The sequence below is a fragment of the Meleagris gallopavo genome, chromosome 30, assembly GCF_905368555.1.
Source record: "Meleagris gallopavo chromosome 30, MGAL_WU_HG_1.1, whole genome shotgun sequence".
Lineage (NCBI taxonomy): Eukaryota > Metazoa > Chordata > Aves > Galliformes > Phasianidae > Meleagris > Meleagris gallopavo.
The window spans coordinates 1,196,282-1,217,518 of NC_139433.1; the positions used below are offsets into that span (position 1 = coordinate 1,196,282).

At 64.8% G+C, this 21,237-nt stretch overlaps 2 protein-coding genes across 10 annotated transcripts; one reads left to right on the top strand and one right to left on the bottom strand.

The window, feature by feature from the left end:
* Window positions 1-882: 882 nt before the first annotated feature.
* On the top strand, window positions 883-9,778 carry LOC100546688 (transducin-like enhancer protein 1). Of its 3 annotated transcripts, none has more exons than XM_085211924.1 (21): window positions 883-1,022; window positions 1,306-1,420; window positions 2,455-2,579; window positions 2,792-2,855; window positions 3,104-3,148; window positions 4,697-4,759; window positions 4,884-4,958; window positions 5,423-5,615; window positions 5,871-5,887; window positions 6,218-6,322; window positions 6,407-6,451; window positions 6,528-6,683; window positions 7,019-7,148; window positions 7,221-7,390; window positions 7,460-7,536; window positions 7,736-7,985; window positions 8,237-8,484; window positions 8,594-8,741; window positions 8,828-8,978; window positions 9,091-9,167; window positions 9,274-9,778. In XM_085211924.1, exons 2-21 carry the CDS (start codon window positions 1,397-1,399, stop codon window positions 9,379-9,381), a joined length of 2,271 nt encoding a protein of 756 aa, XP_085068050.1. In that variant the 5' UTR covers window positions 883-1,022; window positions 1,306-1,396; the 3' UTR covers window positions 9,382-9,778. The 3 variants fall into 3 exon arrangements, with proteins under 3 accessions (XP_085068050.1, XP_085068051.1, XP_085068052.1); XM_085211925.1 differs by having other exon boundaries at window positions 7,757-7,985; XM_085211926.1 differs by having other exon boundaries at window positions 4,884-4,925.
* On the bottom strand, window positions 9,640-20,633 carry TLE2 (TLE family member 2, transcriptional corepressor). Of its 7 annotated transcripts, none has more exons than XM_085211928.1 (20): window positions 18,143-18,458; window positions 17,983-18,068; window positions 17,736-17,799; window positions 17,199-17,243; window positions 16,457-16,519; window positions 16,256-16,330; window positions 15,883-16,054; window positions 15,337-15,353; window positions 15,014-15,100; window positions 14,780-14,824; window positions 14,023-14,139; window positions 13,104-13,221; window positions 12,454-12,611; window positions 12,293-12,369; window positions 11,844-12,093; window positions 11,345-11,592; window positions 11,078-11,225; window positions 10,840-10,990; window positions 10,649-10,725; window positions 9,640-10,573 (listed from the first exon to the last, which is right to left on the bottom strand). In XM_085211928.1, exons 1-20 carry the CDS (start codon window positions 18,164-18,166, stop codon window positions 10,466-10,468), a joined length of 2,130 nt encoding a protein of 709 aa, XP_085068054.1. In that variant the 5' UTR covers window positions 18,167-18,458; the 3' UTR covers window positions 9,640-10,465. The 7 variants fall into 7 exon arrangements, with proteins under 7 accessions (XP_085068054.1, XP_085068053.1, XP_085068055.1 ...); XM_085211927.1 differs by having other exon boundaries at window positions 15,883-16,057; XM_085211929.1 differs by lacking the exon at window positions 18,143-18,458 and adding an exon at window positions 20,381-20,633 and having other exon boundaries at window positions 15,883-16,057; window positions 16,457-17,243.
* Window positions 20,634-21,237: the final 604 nt, after the last annotated feature.

The window sequence follows — 21,237 nt, forward strand, 5'->3', positions numbered from 1 at the left end:
CTGACCCCCATTAAAAGTCCCCCCCCAAGGATGGAAACCCCACTGCAAAACCTGGGACCCGACGGCAGCCCCCCCCCAGTCTGCCCCATGGGTGGACAGGGGTTCCTGGACAGGGGGGGGTTGGAGCCGCCCTCTGCAGCTTTCTCTCCTTCGGGGGGGTTATTTGGATACACAGATCTTTACATTTCCCTTTTACAGCGCTGCTGCCCTAACGTGACCTCAGCCAAACCGGGGGGGGACCCTGAGAAAAGGGCCGGGATGGGGGGAGGGGATGGGGGTCAGGAAGGGGGGGTGTGACAAGGGGTGGGGATTTGGGGGGGGGGCAGATCCCACTGTGGGGGTCGCGGGGGGCGGGGTTCTCGCAGCGCTGCACCTATGGATGGCACGGGACCCCCCCGAGGAGGGAGGGGACAGAGAGTGGGGATTTTTCATTAGTTTTTCGCCTTAAAATGGTTGTCGGGGCCCAAATCTCAGCCCCCCCCCCCCCCCCCAACCGCTCCCTGCGCTCGCTGCCCTCCGGCACCGCAGGGGTTAACGCCGATTTCCCCCCCCTGCCCCCCCCCTCGCAGCGCTGTCCCCGCAGATTGACACATCCTCCTGCCGGCCCTCCTCCCTCCGCCAATAGGAAGCCAACTCCGCGCGTCCCACGTGGGGGCGGGCCGCCGGCGCGCGTTCCTATTGGCCAACGGTCGCCGAGAGCGCCCGCACGGGCCAGGCCCCACGTGGAGCCGCGCTCCTTCATTGATCGCCCTCCGCAAAGCGGCGGCCGCGCGGGGGGGGCGGCGGTGCCCGGCGGGGGCTTCGGCGCCGTTCGGCTCCGCTCGGCTCCGCTCGGCTCTGTTCGGCTCTGCTCGGGGCTCGGCCCGGGGTTCGGGGCTCGGCACGGCTCGGCTCAGCCCGGTTCGGCTCTCTTCGGCCCAGCTCGGCTCCGCTCAGCTCCGTACGGCTCCGCTCGGCTCAGTTCGGCTCAGTTCGGCCCGGCTCGGTTCGGGACGCCCGTAAGGACCGGGTCCAGCAGCGCGGTGAGTCCCTCCCGTCCCATCCCAAATCCTATTTCTGCCATTCCGCTCCGTGCCCCCCCCCCCCCGCTCAGGGATGGGCGGTGGCCCCGCTCCCCCCTCCCCACCCCCACAGCGGTACCTGCGGTGTCGGAGGGGCCCATTGTCTGCGAGGCGTGCGGTGGGGGGGGGGGAACCGAGGCGTGGGGGGGGCTGTGTGTCTGTGTGTCTGTCTGTCTGTGCCCCTCCCGAAGCGCTCACGTCGTGTTGCTTCTCCCTCCCCCCCCCCCCCCCCAACCCCCTGCAGGGGCTGAGCCGGAGCTGGAGCGCATCCCCGTGTCCCGATCCGCGGTGAGGAGAGGAGCTGGGGGGGGGCCCGGGTCCGCCCGGTGCCGGCGATGTTCCCCCAAAATCGGCCGCCGGTGAGCGACGTCCCTTTGCTGCGCACGTGGCCGTGGGATGGCCGCGATGGACCCCATAAGGGAGCGCTGTGTGGGGCCGGGGGGTTGAAGGGGGGGCGGGGGGGCACGACGTTAATATGGGGTCGGGATCCCCCAACGGTGCTGGGGGAATGGGGTCAGTGTGCATGGAGTGGGGGCGTGGGGTGGGAAGACGGCGGTGGTACGGGGAGGGTGATGATGGCACAGGGATGGTGATGGCAAGGGGACAGCAGTGGCATGAGGATGGGGGTGGCACAGGGACAGCAATGGCACAGGGACCACAGTGGCATGAGGACAGGGGTGGCACAGGGACAGCAAAGGTACAGGGATGGTGATGGCATGGGGACAGCAGTGGCATGGGAATGGGGGTGGCACAGAGACCACAGTGGCACAGGGATGGCAGCAGCACGGGGACAAGGATGGCACAGGAACGGCAATGGTACAGGGACCACAATGGTGTAAGGCTGGTAGTGACATGAGGACAGGGGTGGCACAAAGACCACAGTGGCACGGGGATGAGGATGGCATGGGTACCACAGTGGCATGGGGATGGCAGCAGCACGGGGACAACGATGGCACAGGGACAGCAATGGTACAGGGACCACAGTGACATAGAGATGGCAGTGGCATGGGGACTGGGGTGGCACAGGGACGGCAATGGTACAGGGATGGTGATGGCACAGGGACAGCAGTGGTATGGGGATGGTGGTGGCAAAGGGACAGTGATGACACGGGGACAGTGATGACAGTGGCATGAGAACAGGGGTGGCACGGGGACCAGAGTGGCATGAGGATGGGGGTGGCACAGGGCCAGCGATGGCATGGGGACAGTGATGACACACGGACCACAGTGACACGGGGACAGCAGTGCTACAGGGCCAGTGGTGGCATGGGGACCACAGTGGCCACCTCCTCCTGCACGTGCCACCATCCCTAACGTCCCCACAGCTTCATCCCTGGGGTTTGGGGACCGGCGGTGGTGGCGGTGCCCCCCAACTGTCCCCTCCCATCCCCAGGGCCACCTCCCGGCCCCCTCGGCCCCCTCAGGCCCCACCACCCCACAGTCCCTCAAGCTGACTTACCCCGAGACCTTGGATCGCATCAAGGAGGAGTTCCAGTTCCTGCAGAACCAATATCACAGGTGAGGGTGGGGGGTGGGGGTGTCCCCATCCATTGGTGGCATCTATGGGGCGGTGGTGCCAGGAGGTGACGCTGTGTCATACGGCCCCATTTGGGATGCAGATGCTCAGCCCTGGGGAGCAGATTTGGGGGATGGGGGAGGAGTGGTCTGGGGGGGGGGGGGTCTCTCTGTCTCTCTGATCTTTTATCTGTTATTATGTTTTATTTTTATAGCCTGAAGTTGGAATGTGAAAAGCTGGCGACGGAGAAAACCGAAATCCAGCGACACTACGTGATGGTCAGTGAGAATTTCCTCTGAACAGCCAGAGTGTGACCCCCCCACCCCCCATAGCTGGGCTATGGGGCTGCCCCCTGTGACCCCCCCTACCCCCACAATGGATATTTTGACCCAAAATAAGCCACATCTGAGTGCTGCAGCTTGCGGGCAGGGTGGCAAAATTGGGGTCCCCCCACCCCCACCTCCACCCCATCCCAGCTGTAGGACCCCCCCTTGCTGCCCCACTGATGCTCTGCTCTCTCCCGCAGTACTACGAGATGTCCTACGGGCTGAACATCGAGATGCACAAACAGGTGAGCCCACCGGGGGGGTCACCCAACCCACCTCCCCCCCCCAGTCCACCAAAAGCCCACTTGGAGGTCTGCACCCCGTGGCCAAGGAGGGGGGGCTCTGCTCTGTCCCCATGGGCATTTAATTCCCAGCTTTGTGCTGGTGTTGGGAGCAGAACCATGCGGCCAGGTGGGAGATATTCCCTTTTTTTTGGGGGGGAGGCATGGAAGCAGCCCTAAACCCACCTCCCTGCATGGAGCAGCCCGAGGGGCGGTGGCAGTGCTGGTGGCCATGGGGGGAGGGGGGTGGGCTGGTGGGGGGGGGGGGGGCTGCGAGCAGCGCGATCATTTTTCATGCTGAGAGCGTTAAAGTGCCACTAAATTGCACATTAACGAGCGCGAGTGAATTGGAGGCAGCTCTCCCCGAGGAGCTGCTGCCCATCAGTGCATTAGGGGAGAGAATCCATCACTGGCGGCCCCGGGAGACAGCTAAATCCTTCCCAGAACCGCCGCCTGCCACTGCACTGCTCGCACTGCGCTGCTTTGCCTCCTCTTTTTCTTGCCTTTTCTCTCCTTTTTTTTTTTTTCCTCCCTCAGAAGTGAGGGCGGTGCTGAGGGTGGTGGGGATGGCAAAAAGGTTTTCCTGTCATCTTCTCCATCATCCCAGTGCGTCCTTCATCTTGGTGTCCCCGTTATCCCAGTGTCCTCACCATCCTCGTGTCCCCCGTGCTGATGTCCCCCATCCCAGTGTCCCCATCGTCCCGGTGTCCCCCCCGTCTCAATATTCCCTGTTCTGCTGTCCCCATCATCTCAGTGTCCCCATCATCTCGGTGTCCCCCATTTTGGTATCCCTACCCTGGTGTCACCCCTCATCTCAGTGTCCCCCATCATCCTGGTGGCCCTCCCCATTTCGATGTCCCTGGTCCCCGTGTCCCCATCATCCCAGTGTCTCCCATCCCAGTGTCCCCCTCATATTGATGTCCCCATCATCCCAGTCCCCCCCCCCCATCTCAGTATCCCCATCCCAGTGTCCCCATTATTCTGGTGTCCCCTCCCTGCATCTTGATATCCCCGTCCTGGTGTCCCCATTATCCCAGTGTCCCCCCATCTTAAAATTCCCCATCCCATTGTCTCCCATCCCAGTGTCCCCCTCATATCGATGTCCCCATCATCCCAGTGCCCCCCCTCTCAGTATCCCTACCCTGGTATCCCCCACCCCAGTGTCCCCATCATCCTGCATTCCCCATTATCTCACCGTCCCCCATCTCAGTGTCCCCATCCTGGTGTCCCCACATGGCCTGGGCCACGCTGCCACTGCAGTGTCAGTGCTGTCTTAGGGATGGGGGGGGGGAACTTAGGCTCCCTGTTGGGGTGATGTGGGGTTTGATGGGTGGTGATGGAGCTCCCCGCTCCTCCCTGGGCTCTATCAGCTTCAGGGGGCTGAGCATCCAGGCTGGACACTGGGGAGGGGTCTCATTGCCCCTCAGTGGGAGGGGTTCAGACACAGGGACGATAAGGTGGGGGTTGGGGGGGGGGGTCTCAGCCCTCTGGATCTCTCTCCTTCCCTTGCAGACAGAGATCGCCAAGCGGCTGAACGTCATCTGCGCGCAGCTCATCCCGTTCCTATCGCAGGAGGTGGGTGTCCCCACACCGGGGGGGCTGAACTCTCATCAGAGACCCCAAACCCTGCATACCGGGCTGGGGGGAGCCATCCTCCATCCCCCCCCCCGTGCCCACGTGGTGCCCCTCTCCCCCCCAGCACCAGCAGCAGGTGGTCCAGGCGGTGGAGCGTGCCAAGCAGGTGACTATGAGCGACCTGAACGCGGCCATCGGGGTACGTCGACCCTCTGCCCCCCCCCCCAACCTCCCTGCTGGGCACCTGCAGGTGATGGTGGCACCGTCCCAGGGCTGCGGACCCCCACTTTGGGGGCACCCAAAGCCCCCCCAGAGCCGTGGGGGAGCCCAGCCAGGCTGCAGTGGGGACCAGAGAGCAGTAATGGGGTTGGGAGCGTAGTGGCATTGAGGTGTGGGGGTGCTGTGCCCTGGGGGCCTTAGGGGGGGGGTCACCACCATCCTTGTGTCCCCATCGTTCCCTTGAGACCACAGCTGTGGATGTGGGAGGGGTCTGAGGGCAGTGCCCCACCAGTCCCAGGAGGTGGCAACGGGTGGGATGCGGTGCCCCCTCCACTGGCCTGGGGGTATCCTGAAAGCCCGACCCCCTTCCAGCCCCCTCCCATCATCCCCCCCCTGACCCTGCGCCCTTCTGCTCTGCTCTCTCCCCCCACCTCCCCCCTCCAGCACCAGCTCCAAACGCAGCACCTCTCGCACCATGCCCCCCCCATCCCGCTGACCCCCCACCCCTCTGGGATGCAGCCCCCCACCCTGGCCGGGCTGGGCAGTGCTTCGGGGCTGCTGGCGCTCTCGGGGGTGCTGGGGGGGGCCCAGCTCCTCACCAAGGATGACCGTGGGGTCCACGACGCCGAGCACAGGGGTGAGCTTGGGGGATCCAAGTGGGACCCGGAGGGGGGCACGTAGGGAGGATGATCCCCTTCAGGTTGGGAGCGGGGCAGTGGGAGGTGTCCCCCCTCCACGTGGCACCTCTTGGAGGTGGTGGGGAGGACTCAGCCCGGGGGGGTCAGGGACATCCCCAAGGCTGAGCTGGGGGTCCTGGTACCCATGGGAGGAGCACAGCTGTGTCCCTGCTTCATCCCGGTCCTGCTGCGCATCCGCATCGCCATGGAGACAGAGCGAGACCCGGGTCCTGTAAGTGCCCTTCCCATCCCCCTCCCATCCCCCTCCTATCCCCCTCCCATCCCCTTCCCATCCCTCTTTCCCATCCCTTTCCCATCCCTTTCATAGAATCATAGAATCACCAACCTAAAAGATCATCCAGTCCATCCGTTCACCTGTTACCAGTAGCTCCCACTAAACCATGTCCCTCAACACAATATCCAGTCCTTTCCCATCCCTTATCCCAGTGTCGTGTTGGCAGACCCCCCAGCAGCATCCCCACCCCCATTCCTTCACCAGCCTGCAATGTGGGGTGGGGGCTGCCATAGGACCCCCCCGCCTAACACTGCTCCATTGCCCCAGAGCTCTCTGGTGCTGCCCAACGGGGACCGGGCACGAGCCATCTCTGAGTACCTGAGCAGCAGCAAAAAGAGGAAGGTGGAGGAGAAGGACTTTGTGACAGACTATGTGAGTGCAAGGAAGGGGCTGGGGGGCTGGCACATCCCCCCCCCCCTGGCCGGGCCCCCACAAGCACCCATTGCCGTGTTGTAGGGCAGCGATGCGGACAAAAGCGAAGACAACCTGGTGGTGGACGAGGTCAGTGCAGGAGCTGCAGGGGTGGGATCGGGGTGATGCCCCCCATCCCTGCTCTGCTGATGTCCCTCCCCCGCAGGATCCCTCATCCCCACACAGTGTCCATTCCTACTCCTCCCGTGAGAACGGGTTGGAGAAGCTGCCGCTGGGACGGAAGGAGCCCGCGCCGCTCAGCCCCACCTCCATGGCCTCCTCCAGCAGCGCATCCCCATCGCGCAGCAAGGATGCACCCATGGTACGAGCACCACTCCGGTCCCACTGCGCACTGGTACCACTGGGTGTCCCACTGGGTGTCCCACTGGGTGTCCCCTTGGGCGTTGGACCCATTGGGCATTGGTCCCACTGAGTGTCCCGTTGGGTTTTGGTCCAACTGGGCGTCCCACGGAGCATTGATCCCATTGGGTGTCCCAGTGGGCATCAGTCCTGCTGCCCCACACCCACAGAGTAAAGGGTGATGTTTGGAGGTTGAGAGGGCTCCCCTTGTAGCGTGCTGGGTTTGGGGATGGGGGAATCACTGAGGGCATTGGGGTGGGTGGAGAATGGGAACGTGACGTTGTTCTGCCCCCATAGGTGGAGAAGGCAGGGACACCCAGCCTCAAGTCCAGCACCCCCACATCTCAGGGCGATGCCGCAGCGCCGGGATCCAGCGGTGCCCCGCAGTTCCGCCCCACTGCAGCCAAAGCCCCCGTGGACTCCCTGGGTGAGCATCCCTGAGCACCGAGCACAGCCCCAAACCCACGACCCCGTCCTTTAACACCACCTCTCCCTACAGCCCTGGGCCTGAGGACCCCGCTGGGCGTGCAGAGCCCCTACTCCTTCAGCATGGCTCACCCCGCTGTCAATGGGGACATGGCTGGGGCGGGCGCCTACGCCAGCCTGCACCTCGTGTCCCCGCAGCTCAACGGCACCGCGGCCGCCAGCAGTTATGGCCGCTCCCCGCTGGTGCGTTTCCCCTCTCCCGGTGGGGCTGCGTGGGTCTGGGGAGCTGCGCTCACCCCGTGTGCCCCGCAGGTTGGCTACGACCCTCACCCTCACATGCGCGTGGCGGGGCTGGCGGCCGGCATGCAAGTGGGGACGTCGGGGAAACCGTAAGTGGGGATGGAGGGACGGAGGGGACAAGGCGGGGGGGACGGGACGCCGCCACGGGAGCGCAGCAGCGGGGCGGCCCTCCGTGCACGGGCGACGCCGGCCGTCCCCTCCCTGCTCCGCCGTCCCCACCGCCGCTCCTCCCCGCACGGCGCCGGGTGGCCCCGCGCGGCTCCGTCACCGCTCCGTCCCCTTTCCCAGCGCCTACTCCTTCCACGTCAGCGCCGACGGGCAGATGCAGCCGGTGCCGTTCCCCCCCGACGCCCTCCTGGGCTCCGGCATCCCCCGGCACGCGCGGCAGCTGCACAGCCTGGCCCACGGCGAGGTGGTCTGCGCCGTCACCATCAGCAACTCCACGCGCCACGTCTACACCGGGGGCAAAGGCTGCGTCAAGGTGTGGGACGTGGGGCAGCCGGGCGCCAAGACGGCCGTGGCCCAGCTGGACTGCTTGGTACGCGGGCCGGGGGGGGGCCGCGGGGCGCCGGGGAGCCGGGGACGAACGGGCGGAGGAGCGCGCGGGGGTCCCGGGAGGGACGGCGCGGGGACGGGGCCGGGGTCGGGGACGTCGCCGCCCGGTCCGAACGCGGGGCTCCCCGCTCGAGGGCCGGGGCCGCGCCGCCCCCCCGTCCCGCCCCGCCCCGCCGTCCCGGAGGGGCTGAGGGCTGCGGGGAAGGGGCTGACGGGGTCCCCCCCGCGCCGCAGAACCGCGACAACTACATCCGCTCCTGCAAGCTGCTCCCCGACGGCCGCAGCCTTATCGTGGGGGGGGAGGCCAGCACCCTGTCCATCTGGGACCTGGCGGCCCCCACGCCCCGCATCAAGGCCGAGCTCACCTCCTCCGCCCCCGCCTGCTACGCCCTGGCCATCAGCCCCGACGCCAAAGTCTGCTTCTCCTGCTGCAGCGACGGCAACATCGTGGTGTGGGACCTGCAGAACCAGAGCCTGGTCCGGTGGGTGCTGCATGGCGCGGCGCCGGATGGGGAGCCCCATGTCCTCCTCCTCGCTGTGCAGCGCTGACAGCCCTGCGCTTCCCATCTCTGTCCCTCTCCACCCCCCCAGGCAGTTCCAAGGCCACACGGATGGAGCCAGCTGCATCGACATCTCCAACGACGGCACCAAGCTGTGGACGGGGGGGTTGGACAACACGGTGCGCTGCTGGGACCTGCGGGAGGGGCGGCAGCTGCAGCAGCACGACTTCAGCTCCCAGGTAGGCGCCGGGTCCCCCGCTGTGTCCCAGCTCCCCCTCCCCCCCCCGGTATCCGAGCCCTGCCCGGCCCGCCCCTCCACCCCCAGATCTTCTCCCTGGGGCACTGCCCGACGGGCGAGTGGCTGGCGGTGGGCATGGAGAGCAGCAACGTGGAGATCCTGCACGTCACCAAGCCCGACAAATACCAGCTGCACCTCCACGAGAGCTGCGTCCTCTCCCTCAAGTTCGCCGCCTGCGGTACGGGCACCACCTGCTTCCTTTGGGCTGCACCCTTTGGGGGGGGGGGCCCTGCAGCCCCCGCCCCTCCGTGCCCCAGGGGTCCCACACCGCTGCTTTGTGTCCTGCCCAGGGAAGTGGTTTGTGAGCACGGGGAAGGACAACCTGCTCAACGCCTGGCGCACGCCCTACGGAGCCAGCATCTTCCAGGTGAGCCGAGCTGCCCCCAGCGCTGCTCAGCGCCAGCCACGTTCCCTCAGCACCCGGTCCTGCACACCAGGTGCCGGCACCCAGCCCTGCCCTCCCCTCTCTGCAGTCCAAGGAGACTTCGTCCGTCCTCAGCTGCGACGTCTCCACCGACGATCAGTTCATCGTCACCGGCTCCGGAGACAAGAAAGCGACGGTCTACGAAGTCATTTACTGAGAGTCACGGAGGTGAACAGCCACGGCCTGGCTCTGTTCCCTGAGAGCAGACGGACTCACAGCCATGGGGACGGACAGACGGACTCCGACGCAGAGGGGTGGCAGCCCAGGCCTGGAGCAATTGGCGATGGGGACCCTGCAGTGCTGGCAGGCAGCTGCTGCTCGCATGGCCCTTCCCAGGGGTTTCCTCCTCCTTTGGTTCGTTATTGGTTGGTTTGTTTCTAAACGGGGGCTGGGGGTTGGGGGAGTGAAGGGGGGCTTTCTTTTGTAATGTCATTTTTTTGTGTTTTTTGTTTGTTTTTTTGTTTTGTTAAAGTGCTGGGCTGGGCAGGATGAGAGCTCTCCTCATCTCCCCCCGCACCTCCCAGGGCATATTTAATAATAAAAAGAAAACAGCAGCGCGGTGCATCGCAGGGCAGGGGTGGATGGGGCTGGGGGCTGCTCTGCACAGAACCAGGTGAGGGGGGAGGGAGCATTTCAGCCCCTCATGGCATTTCAGCACGCCCAGGAGCAGAGTCCCTGTGTACATCAAGGTCCTCCCCATCACCCCACGAGCCCTACAGGAGCTCAGCCCCCCCCCACACACCACACCACACCACACCAAGCACTCTTTCCTTTTTTTTTTTTTTTTTTTAATTAGTAAGGATTTGAAAACGCCATTAAATACATCTCTTCATTGATAATTCACAGCTGGGGCTGCAGCAGAAAATTGGTGCTATGGAATCGGTACCAGTAATTGGGGGGGGGGGGGAGGGGGCAACACCAGGCTCTGAGCTTCCTGCCCCTCGTGGCTGTGTCCCCTTTCCCTACCGCAGACAGACAGACGGACTGACAGGCTGACCCCCCCCTGCCCTGCATCCCCCTGCATGGAGGGGATCCTGCATCCCTCACCCCAACCAGCCCCCCCTCCGTCGAGCATCAGGAGAGGAAGGGGGGCACAAAGTGTCACCTCCTGCTCCCCGGCTTGCAGGAAGAGAACCAGGAGCGAGCAGCTCAAAGTGCAGTGGGGCCGGGCTGGCTGCAGCAGTGCTGGGGGTTTGGAGGCTCAGCCTCAAAGTATCTGAGCAACAGAGACAGCAGGGAGCTCAGTACACCACCTCATACACCGTGGCCTTCTTGTCACCAGAGCCAGTCACAATGAATTTGTCATTGATGGAGATGTCACAGCTCAGCACCGAAGACGATTCTTTGGACTGGAAGAAGAGGGGATGGGGGTGAGGGTGGTGGGGGTGAAGCAGCCCCCGCTCTGAGCCTCCCCAGCCCCTCACCTGGAAGATGCTGGCTCCGTAGGGCGTGCGCCAGGCGTTGAGCAGGTTGTCCTTCCCCGTGCTCACAAACCACTTCCCTGGGCAGGACACAAAGCAGCGGTGTGGGACCCCTGGGGCACGGAGGGGCGGGGGCTGCAGAGCCCCCTCCCCCCCAAAGGGTGCAGCCCAAAGGAAGCAGGTGGTGCCCGTACCGCAGGCGGCGAACTTGAGGGAGAGGACGCAGCTCTCGTGGAGGTGCAGCTGGTATTTGTCGGGCTTGGTGACGTGCAGGATCTCCACGTTGCTGCTCTCCATGCCCACCGCCAGCCACTCGCCCGTCGGGCAGTGCCCCAGGGAGAAGATCTGGGGGTGGAGGGGCGGGCCGGGCAGGGCTCGGATACCGGGGGGGGGGAGGGGGAGCTGGGACACGGCGGGGGACCCGGCGCCTACCTGGGAGCTGAAGTCGTGCTGCTGCAGCTGCCGCCCCTCCCGCAAGTCCCAGCAGCGCACCGTGTTGTCCAACCCCCCCGTCCACAGCTTGGTGCCGTAGTTGGAGATGTCGATGCAGCTGGCTCCATCCGTGTGGCCTTGGAACTGCCTGGAGGAGAGGAGATTGGGGGAGGACAAAGAGAGTGCGCGGCCATCAGGGCTGCGAGTTTCCGAGGAGCACCTCCAGTATCTCCCCCTCCCCACGCCGCTGTTCCTCCCTCTGCTCACCTCACCATGGTCTGGTTCTGCAGGTCCCACACCACGATGTTGCCGTCGCTGCAGCAGGAGAAGCAGACTTTGGCGTCGGGGCTGATGGCCAGGGCGTAGCAGGCGGGGGCGGAGGAGGTGAGCTCGGCCTTGATGCGGGGCGTGGGGGCCGCCAGGTCCCAGATGGACAGGGTGCTGGCCTCCCCCCCCACGATCAGGCTGCGGCCGTCGGGGAGCAGCTTGCAGGAGCGGATGTAGTTGTCGCGGTTCTGCGGCGCGGGGGGGACCCCGTCAGCCCCTTCCCCGCAGCCCTCAGCCCCTCCGGGACGGCGGGGCGGGGCGGGACGGGGGGGCGGCGCGGCCCCGGCCCTCGAGCGGGGAGCCCCGCGTTCGGACCGGGCGGCGACGTCCCCGACCCCGGCCCCGTCCCCGCGCCGTCCCTCCCGGGACCCCCGCGCGCTCCTCCGCCCGTTCGTCCCCGGCTCCCCGGCGCCCCGCGGCCCCCCCCCGGCCCGCGTACCAAGCAGTCCAGCTGGGCCACGGCCGTCTTGGCGCCCGGCTGCCCCACGTCCCACACCTTGACGCAGCCTTTGCCCCCGGTGTAGACGTGGCGCGTGGAGTTGCTGATGGTGACGGCGCAGACCACCTCGCCGTGGGCCAGGCTGTGCAGCTGCCGCGCGTGCCGGGGGATGCCGGAGCCCAGGAGGGCGTCGGGGGGGAACGGCACCGGCTGCATCTGCCCGTCGGCGCTGACGTGGAAGGAGTAGGCGCTGGGAAAGGGGACGGAGCGGTGACGGAGCCGCGCGGGGCCACCCGGCGCCGTGCGGGGAGGAGCGGCGGTGGGGACGGCGGAGCAGGGAGGGGACGGCCGGCGTCGCCCGTGCACGGAGGGCCGCCCCGCTGCTGCGCTCCCGTGGCGGCGTCCCGTCCCCCCCGCCTTGACCCCTCCGTCCCTCCATCCCCACTTACGGTTTCCCCACAGGGGCGCTGGGGAGGGATGATGGCAGCGTGGAGGCTCTCAGGTGAGGGTGCGACTCGAAAGCCACCTGAACGGAGCAACGTGAGCGCCGTGAGCTCCAACTGCAGCGGCGCCGACGGAGAGCATCCTGCCCAGCCCCGGGGCGACGTACCGTGGCTGAGCGCCCACACACGGCACTGCCGAGCTGCGCTGGGAGCTGGAGGCCCACGTACACAGCAGAGGACGGCAGCTCTGCGTTGAGGGCGGCGTGGGGCAGCGGGCCCAGGGAGGTGAAGGGGCTGGAGATGCTGACGGAGGGGCTGCGGAGAGCTGTGGGGAGAGGGGAGAGAAATGCTGGAGGAGCGGGGCAGCCCCCAGACCCCACATGTTGGCCCCATACAGCCCGGTCCCTCACCCCACGGTGCCCTGTGGCCGGCAGGGCCCAGCTCTGCTCCAGGGCTGCGGGATGTTACTGACATCCATCTTTGCTAAACCTCTGTTAGTTTCCAGCCCAGACAAAGGTTTCGTATCTCCGTTTGGCCTCCCCAGTGTTCCCTCTCCTCCTCCCACCGCTTCTGGTCCCTTTCACTGAGCCACAGCCAAGCTCTTCCCAAGCCCTCAGCCCACATCTTCCCTTAATTACACCCTCAGCCCTACCAGAGGACCAGCACCCACACCACAGCCCCAACTTGCCCTCGTGGCCGTGCCCACATTGGCACAAACCCTTCCGTGGCTCCGAGCCCCACCTGAGCACTCCAACGTTCACCCACACAGTGATTTTGGAGGTGCCCACGTTGGGTCACACCTTCCCTGGGCGCTCACCGGGGGGGTCCTTGGCTGCAGGCTGCCGGGGGAGGGTGGCTGAGCTGGGCCCCACACCAGGTGTGAGGGCATCACGGGGTGGGGGGGATGAGGAGGACACGGCCACGGGGGGGTCCGGCTGCAAGAAAGAGGAGGAGCAGAATCAAAAACAGCCCTAAGGAAGCCTCGAGGTGAGGGGGGTCCACTGGGCACGGCTCTGCTGCTCCCCATGTGCTCCCCATTGCACGGGGGGGGACCCAGCCCGGCGCTCCCCCTCTCCCACCCCACACCTTGTTCAGTCCTCTTTTTATTTTCCTCCCGGCCTCTCCTCTTTCTTCCTCTTTTTCTGCCCGGGGATTTTGTCGACACCAGCAAAAAAAAAAAAAAAAAAAAAAAAAAAAAGGGGGGGGGAGGTGGGGGAAAAGAGGGAAAAAAAAAAAATTAATAACAGAGCAAAGCTGCGTGCTGTGCTGGCAGATTGCTCAGGGCGCTTTGTCTGCTCTAATCCGATTGTCCCAGGGAGCAGCAGCTCACAGCTCCCTGCGCCCACAGTCGGCTCCTGACCCCAGGGCCAGCCAGGACGAATGGCTGCGGGTCCCCACGGTGGCTGGGAGGGGACTGGGGGGCTGAGGGGGGGGTGATGGAGGCAGCCCTCCTCCCCACGCTGATGTTTCAATCTGAGAAGAGGGCTGGTGCTTGGCGAGGAGGATGGGAGGGAAAAGAAAAAAGGAAGAAAGAAAAAAAAAAAAAGAAAGAAAATCGATCGCTCAGAGCAGCTCTGGGGAATCCAGGCAGCCAGATGGAACCTACCTGCAGAGCCACGGCCCTGCCTGGCACAGGATCCAATTCCTCACCAGCACAGACCTCTGACCACAGTTCTGGGGAACTCTCCAGGTGGAACACCACAGTGCAGCCCCATCTCCTGCCCCACGGCCCTTACCACCCCCGGCTCCTTCCTTCGGCACGGCGTGGTGCTCCGGCTGGAGGCTGGGCTCTCAGGGACATCCTGGGCTGGGGGGGGACGGCTGCCAGGGCTGCCGGGCTCCGAGGGGGGGTCCTAAGGAGAAAAGAGGTCTTTGTGGGGCAGGAACTGCAGCCCCTCCGTGCTGGAGGGGGAGGATTCAGAGGCAAGGCCACCCGTCAGCTCTCGCTCCCCTATAAGCATTCAATTAGGGCTGTGATTTTTATCACCACAATTACAGCACTGAGCAGTTTTTAATGTGCTGCTCTCCACAGAGCTCCCGGCTGAGGTTCCTTTCTGTGTTTTCTTGGGAAGTGACAGGAGGGGGAGAAAAAAAAAAAAAAAGAACAAAACGTGTGTGCTGTCCATCCCCAGAGTCTCCCACGGGAAAAAATAAAGGGACGTCCCTAAAAAATACTCTCTGAGCTGTGCCAAGAGAGTAGTGTGAGCGTGAGGCGTCTGGTGGAGTGCTGGGGAAGGCGAGCGGGGGGGGCTGTGCCCTCCTCCCCATCTGGGATGCTGTGGGAGAGGTGCTGATGTGGGGCTGGAGGGCAGAGCCATGAGCTGGCACAGCTTTCAGCCCCCGGTGCCACACTCAGAACCAACCCCAGCTGTGCCAACGTCCCACTGCACGTCCTGGCCGGCTGCCCCAGCACAGCAGCCCGATGAACCCCAAACTCTGCAGCCGGAGCCCTACACCAGCCGAGCGCAGAGCATCCAGGCAGCCAGGGCTTACCTCATCCACCACCAGGTTGTAGTCACTCTTGTCCCCGTCGCTGTCCTGCACAGTGGGAGAAATGCAGGGGGCTTTGGTCAGGGCCAAAGGAAGAGGCTGCACCAGGCTCTGCTCTCTCCCCTGCACGCCCCTTCTGGCGGACCCCACGGGCAGCTCTGCCCCCCCATCTCCGTGGGATTTTCAGCACGTCTCCTTGCAGGATTCCTGCCCCCCACCCAGCAGCCCCACACTCACAGAATGCCCAGGCAGCTCCTTCTCCTCCTGGCTCCGCTTCAGCCCCATCTCCTCATCAGGAGGGCTCTCTGGAGACGCCGACACGCTCTGAGCAGATGACAGGAGGTGTGAGAGGAGGCAGCCAGCCCTGTGCCCCCCCTCCACTCATCCCCTCCCAGCAACGCATCCACATTCCCACCTTTCCAGCCCAAACCCACCCGCTCTGTTCCAACAGGGCCATCCCTGGGGGGCAGCTGCCCCACTGCAAAGCAGACGATCCATCCCACAGCACCCCCACCCAGCACAGCCCCCCGGTGTCCTCACACCCCCAAGGCACCACTCACCCTGCTGGGGCTGCGCTCTGGAGCACAGGCAGGACAGGCAGGTCAGCAGGGCAGGACAGGGGAGAGAAAGGGGCTGTCAGTGCAACGCCCACGGGGGGGAGAGGGGGGCACGGTGGGACAGAAAGGAGGCTGTGCCAGTTTCCCACTTTGCCCACCTCGCTCTGCCCCAAATTCCCTCCTGCCTCCCACCACAGCCTCGCGGCCATCAAGATTTTCCCTTCAAGTCTCAACTTTAGGCAACAGATCCTCATCAGGGGTGAACCCTTGCAGTAAGCAGGGTGGGGGGGGGTCTCAGGTCCACCCTCGGTGGGGGGCACAGGGGTGCAGAGGACCCAGGTGTGCACACAGCCATGCACACAGCCCGTGCTCTTGGGAGCCATCGCTGCAAGACAGCCACTCCCTCAGTCGAAAACAGAGCCAGCCTCGCAGGGCTGCAGACGTTTAATGAGCTGGCAGCGTGCAGAGCAGGCAGCAGGGCTGCCCCCAGCGTGCCTGGGCCATGGGTCAGCACCAGAAGGGTTAATGCAGCTGTTCTCCGTCCCTCACCTCTGCTCTCCTGCGCTGCTTTCTCCTCCTTGGCTGCCAGCTGTGACTGTGCCATCAGTGCCCCCGACAGGGCCAGCAGCCCCGCGGCCCCCCCGGGCAGGCTGTGCACACCAGAGGGGTGGGGGGTCAGTGGCAGCTGGGGGGGCTGATGGGAGAGATGCTGCAGCTGCTGCTGCTGGAGGAGAGAAAGCAAACGGTCCTCAACGTGAGGAGGAGGCAGCAGGGATGAGATGCGAGGCGGAAGGAGCAGTCGGACAGGGGGGCTCTGTGAACACCACCCAGCAGCAAACCGCCCTGCTGGAGCTCAGGGCTGGGCTCACTAAGCAGTGAAGACCCCCCTCCGCCCTCCCCACTGCCACACACTGTGACTCACCCCAACGATGCTGTTGAGCTCTCCCATGGTGACCTGCTTGGCCCGCTCCACCGCCTGCAGGACCTGCTGCTGGTGCTGAGAGCAGGGCGATGAGCAGTGCTCCAAACCTCTCCCACCCCTCCAGCCCCGTTCTCCCCCCCCCACTCCCCCTCTGCTCAGCATGGCCCCACTTTGCCCTTTCCCAGCACATCCCCAGCTCACCTCCTGCGTCAGGAAAGGCACAATCTGGGCACAGATGGCACTCAGCCTCTTGACAATCTCTGCCTGGAAGAGGAGGTGGGAATCAGCCCCGTGGCTCTGCCCCCCATCCCAGCAGTGCTGCACAGCACCCAGTGTTTCCTCCCCACGGAAAGGCAGAAACCCACACACCTCCCACCTCCACCCCAACCCCCCCATCAGCCCCAGATACCCCATGACCTCACACAGAGCCGGGGGCTGACCCTCAGCACCCACCCCCCAGTCACCCCATGGCTGACATCCCACTGGGGTTAGGGGAGCACATGGGGCCGTGCTGGAGGGCTCTGCCAGGTTCCCCTGCTAACAAAAGGAGCAAAGGCAGAGGGGCTGAGCCAGCTGGAGGAGGATGGCAGTTGACTTGCCACTTTGTCAGGCATAGGTCCAAACTAATTTCCCTGGCAGAAAGCCCGCGATGACTGGATTGATAAATCTGAAGAGGGAAAGCAAATTAACGCTGGAACAAAAGGGGAAGTGGGGAAGGGTGAAAACACTCCTCTGTGTTTGGGAAAAGGGAAGAAAGAGGAGAGAAAAAAAATTAAAAAGAAAACAGATATAAAAGGAAGATAATCCGGGCTCTGGCTCTCACTGTTTCTTGGGGCCACTTTGGGGGTGGTGGGGTGTCTGCTCAGCCCCACAGCTGCCAGACCCCAGTGCAGGAGCCCCGAGGGATGTGGGGAGGAGGGAGGTGATGTCCCACCCCGCTCACCTGTTTGTGCATCTCGATGTTCAGCCCGTAGGACATCTCATAGTACTGCAAAGAAATCACAGCATGTCGGGAGCTGCTGCCCCATTCCCTGCCCGGTGCTGTGGGTCCGGGAGCAGTGTGGGTTCCAACTCAGTGGGTCACTCTGTGGGGCAGCTCCCACCCAGACGGGGCTGTGTCACCCAGGGGAGGGGGCTGCAAGCTTTTTGGATGGGACACAGCGGGTCTCGTAGAGGTACAGAATGAGAAGGAATGATGTTCCCATCCCCATCCCATCCCCCTCCTTGCCACAGAGGAGGTCTGTCAGCCCCACAGCTCCTGGGGGGCTCCCAGCACCACCCAGGGGGCAGGAGGGGGGGCTCTCAAGAGGCCAAATAAACGGGAATAAATAAAATGTAGAGACAAACTCATGGCACAGCTCCGGGGCATCATCTCCCACCCGACTCCCAGCCCTCAGCGCAGGGTCCCGCGGTGGGGAGGGGGTGGAATTGGGGTCGTGAAGGGGAACTGGGGGGGGTTGGCACGGCGGGAGCGGCTCACCATGACATAATGCCGCTGCATCTCGGTCTTCTCGCTCAGCAGCTTCTCGCACTCCAGCTTCAGGCTGCGGAGCGGAGCGGCGGTCCTCAGCGGGGGGGGGAGGGGGACCCGAAACCCACAGCGGTGTCACCGCCGGTTCCCTACGCCCCACACCCGGCTCAGCCCACCGAGGGGGGGCACCGGATCCCCGCGTCGCAGCCCCGCGCTCCGGACCCCCTTCACCTGGCAGCCCCCCGTTCCCCCCCACCTGTGGTACTGCGCCTGCAGGAACTGGAACTCCTCCTTGATCCGTTCGCAGATCTCCAAAACCGAGAACTTGAAGGGCTGCCCGGGCTGCGGGGGGAGAGCACCGCGCCGTCAGCCGCACGGAGCTCCCGGGACGGCCCCGGTAAACCCCCGGTACTCACCGGGTGCCGCCCCTGCGGGAACATCCCCGCACCGCCCGCTCCCCGTAGGGGCACCGCGGCTCCGCTCCGTTCCGGTAGGGCGGATCACGTGGCCGGGCCGGGGCAGCCCGCGGAATCCCCACGGGGACACCCGGCGGGGGCGCGCCGCGGGGCGGCGGTGGCGGGGAACGATTTAAGGTGGCGCGACCCCGCCGGACCCGGAGCGCGCCGGTACCGGAGGCTGCGGGAGTCCCGAGTGCCGCTCCACCTTAAGCAGCCTCACGGCCCGCCGCGGCGGGGGCCGCGCACGCTATTGGCTGCCGCCGCGAGAGCGCCAGCCAACCGTCGCGCTCAGCTCCCACATGGGTTCGTGACGTCGCGACCAATCGCGGCGGGCGGGGCGCCGCGGGGGCCGATGGGAGTTGTAGGCCGCCCGTCCTCCACGTGCCGCCCGCTGACCCCGCCCGGGCCGCGCACCGCCCGCACCGCCCGCATCGCCACCGCGGCCGGGGCTGCGCTCAGCCCGGGGACACCGCGGCTCGGCAACGGCCGCACCGGGAGCGGCCAGCGCGGGGGGAGCGGGAGGGCGGACCATCGGCCCACCAGTCCTTGCGGCGGCCGCCGGCTGCCACTCAAAGTAACGTGGGGCGGTGGAGGAGTGTCGGTAACCCCCCCCCCAACCCGGCCCCGCTGCCCGCAGGGACCCGAGAGCTGCGGGTGGGGGGGGAGGGGAGGGGAGGGGCGGGTGGGTATCGGCATCTACATCTACATCGTAACGGGGGGTTAAAAGACTTGTGGCAGCAGGGGATGCGGGGCAGCCCCGTAGGGGAGGGGATGAGAGTCAGGGGGCTGGAGACACAGGGCAGCAGCCATAGGGAAGGGAATATGGGGCAGGGAATGTGGAGCTGGAGATATTGAGGTGGGGATATGGGGCTGGAGATATAGGGATCAGGATATAGGGCAGGAGACATAGGGGTGGGGATATGGGGCAGTGAAGTGGGACTGGAGCCATAGAAGAGGGGATATGGGGCTGGGCACTTGGGGCTGGAGGTATAGAGGGGATGTGGGGCAGGGGGCTGGAAACACAGGGCAGCAGCCATAGGGAAGGGAATAGGGGGCAGGGAATGTGAGGCTGGAGATATAGAGGTGGGGACATAGGGCAGGGGACATAGGGAAAGGGATATGGGGCAAGGAAGTGGGGCTGGAGCCATAGAAGAGGGGATATCAGGCTTGGGGACTTGGGGCTAGAGAAATGGAGAAGGGGATGTAGGGCAGGGGATGTGGGACTGGAGACATAGAGGGGATGTGGGGCAGAGGTCTGGTGACACATGGCAGCAGCCATAGGGAAGGGGATATGGGGCTGGAGACAGAAAGAAGGGGATATTGGGCAGGGAAGTGGGGCTGGAGCCATAGAAGAGGGGATGTGGAGCTGGGGACTTGGGGCTAGAGATGTAGGGAAGGGGATGTGGGGCAGGGGACCTGGGGCTGGAGACATAGGGAAAGGGGTATGGGGCAGGGTACATGGGGCTGGGAGCTGGAGACATAGGACAGAAGACACAGGGAAGGGTACGTGGGGAAGAGGACACTGGCAGGGGATATGGGGCAGGGGACATGGGACCGGAGACAGCAGCAGACATAGGGAAGGGAATATGGGAAAGTGGGGCAGAAGACTCGGAGAAGAGGATGTGGGGAAATGGACACTGCAGGGGACATGGGGAAGGGGATGTGGGACAGGGCAGCAGACATAAGGAGGGGGACAGGAAGAAGAGGACGTGGGGAAGAGGACACTGCAGGCGATGTGGGTCTGGAGACATAGGGCAGGGCATGTGGGGAAGGGGCACGGGGCAGCAGACACAGGGAAGGGGACTTGGAGAGGAGGACAGGGGGCAGAGGACATGAGGGCAGGGAATGTGGGGCTGCAGACATGAGGAAGAGGATGTGGGGAAAGTAACACGGGACTGGGGGAGCTGCAGGGGATGTGGGCATTGAGTTCCCCCCGCAGCAGGGAAAGGGTTTGTGGCCGTGCAGCGTGGGTGCAAAATTGGGATCACCCAAGCGAAGATTTGGGTTTTCCCTGCATGGACTCACACCCGATTTGTTTGCTGGACCCACGGACACCTTGTCACCACGTGGCTGTGGGCTGGGGGGGGGGGAGGGGGGCACAGAGGGGTGTGGGAGCTCTGTGAGCAGCCCAGCAGCTGACAGCCCCCATCGCTGGCGCTGCCTTCGATCCGTATGTTGGCTCCTGTTTGCACTTACCGGCTCTGAGTGGTTTTTAATTATTGATGCCTCTTTTAGCTTTTATCTCGTGCTCGCTGCAGCCAGGAAGGGCTTGGCGTTCCTGCATTAGTGATGAATTGGGAAGGAGGCCCTGCTCCACCGCGCTGCAAAGCATTCCTGGCTTGCAGGCTTGTGCCATTGTTTCAAGCAAAGCTGTGCTGAAAAATGAAGAGGTTGGGAGCCAGGAGGGGGGAAGTGATGGAGGCAATCCCCGCTGTTCCCGCAGCGATGCAGGGGAGGAGGAAACGGCAGGGGATGGCAAAAAATAAAGCGAGGAAACCTGCTTGACCCAGCGAGGAACTGGCAGCGACTCACCTCGCCGGGGAGGAAAGATGCCATTTTGTCACATCTCCAGCGACACGCAGGTGGCCGGGGGGGGGGGGGAAGCGACGCGAGGCAGCGGGGTCCCGCCAAGTGCTGCAAGGCAGGAATCGATGTCAGGTCAGGGCTGGAGGCTCTGTGGGCAGGGCACGGGCTCCCTGTCCCCCCCCAGACAAGCCGCAGCTCTGTGGAGCTGTTCCAAGGAGCCCTGTGCCAGCAGAGCTGGCTTGCAGCCTCTCTGCCCGCATCGCTCTCCCACTCTCGTACCACATCCTCAGGAGCGGTTTGTCTGCCAGGAGAAGGTCTTCAATCATCACAGATCAGCAGCACTTTGGGGACCCCGTGTCGCTCGCCGCCCGCGTGCCTCCAACCTCTCCTGCCAGGGCAGGATGGGCTGGCAGCTCTGCAATGGGAGCTTACGAAGCAAAGCGGCCCGTCTGGACACAGCAAGGCTGCTTCCTCCGGTCTGCAGCTACGAGGAGAGTCAGAAGGGGATTTCTAACCTTTTTTTAACC

Bases quoted from the DNA above. Each gene is read 5' to 3' on its own strand.
- LOC100546688 (XM_085211924.1), top strand. From the start codon at position 1,397: ATGTTCCCCCAAAATCGGCCGCCG. The intron at 2,580-2,791 runs GTGAGGGTGGGG...TTATTTTTATAG, and splicing joins CTGCAGAACCAATATCACAG to CCTGAAGTTGGAATGTGAAA. The intron at 4,959-5,422 runs GTACGTCGACCC...TCCCCCCTCCAG, and splicing joins ACCTGAACGCGGCCATCGGG to CACCAGCTCCAAACGCAGCA.
- TLE2 (XM_085211927.1), bottom strand. From the start codon at position 18,166: ATGTTCCCGCAGGGGCGGCACCCG. The intron at 17,244-17,735 runs GTGAGCCGCTCC...ATTTCTTTGCAG, and splicing joins TGCAGCGGCATTATGTCATG to TACTATGAGATGTCCTACGG. The intron at 16,058-16,255 runs GTGAGTCACAGT...TCTCTCCTCCAG, and splicing joins AGCTCAACAGCATCGTTGGG to CAGCAGCAGCTGCAGCATCT.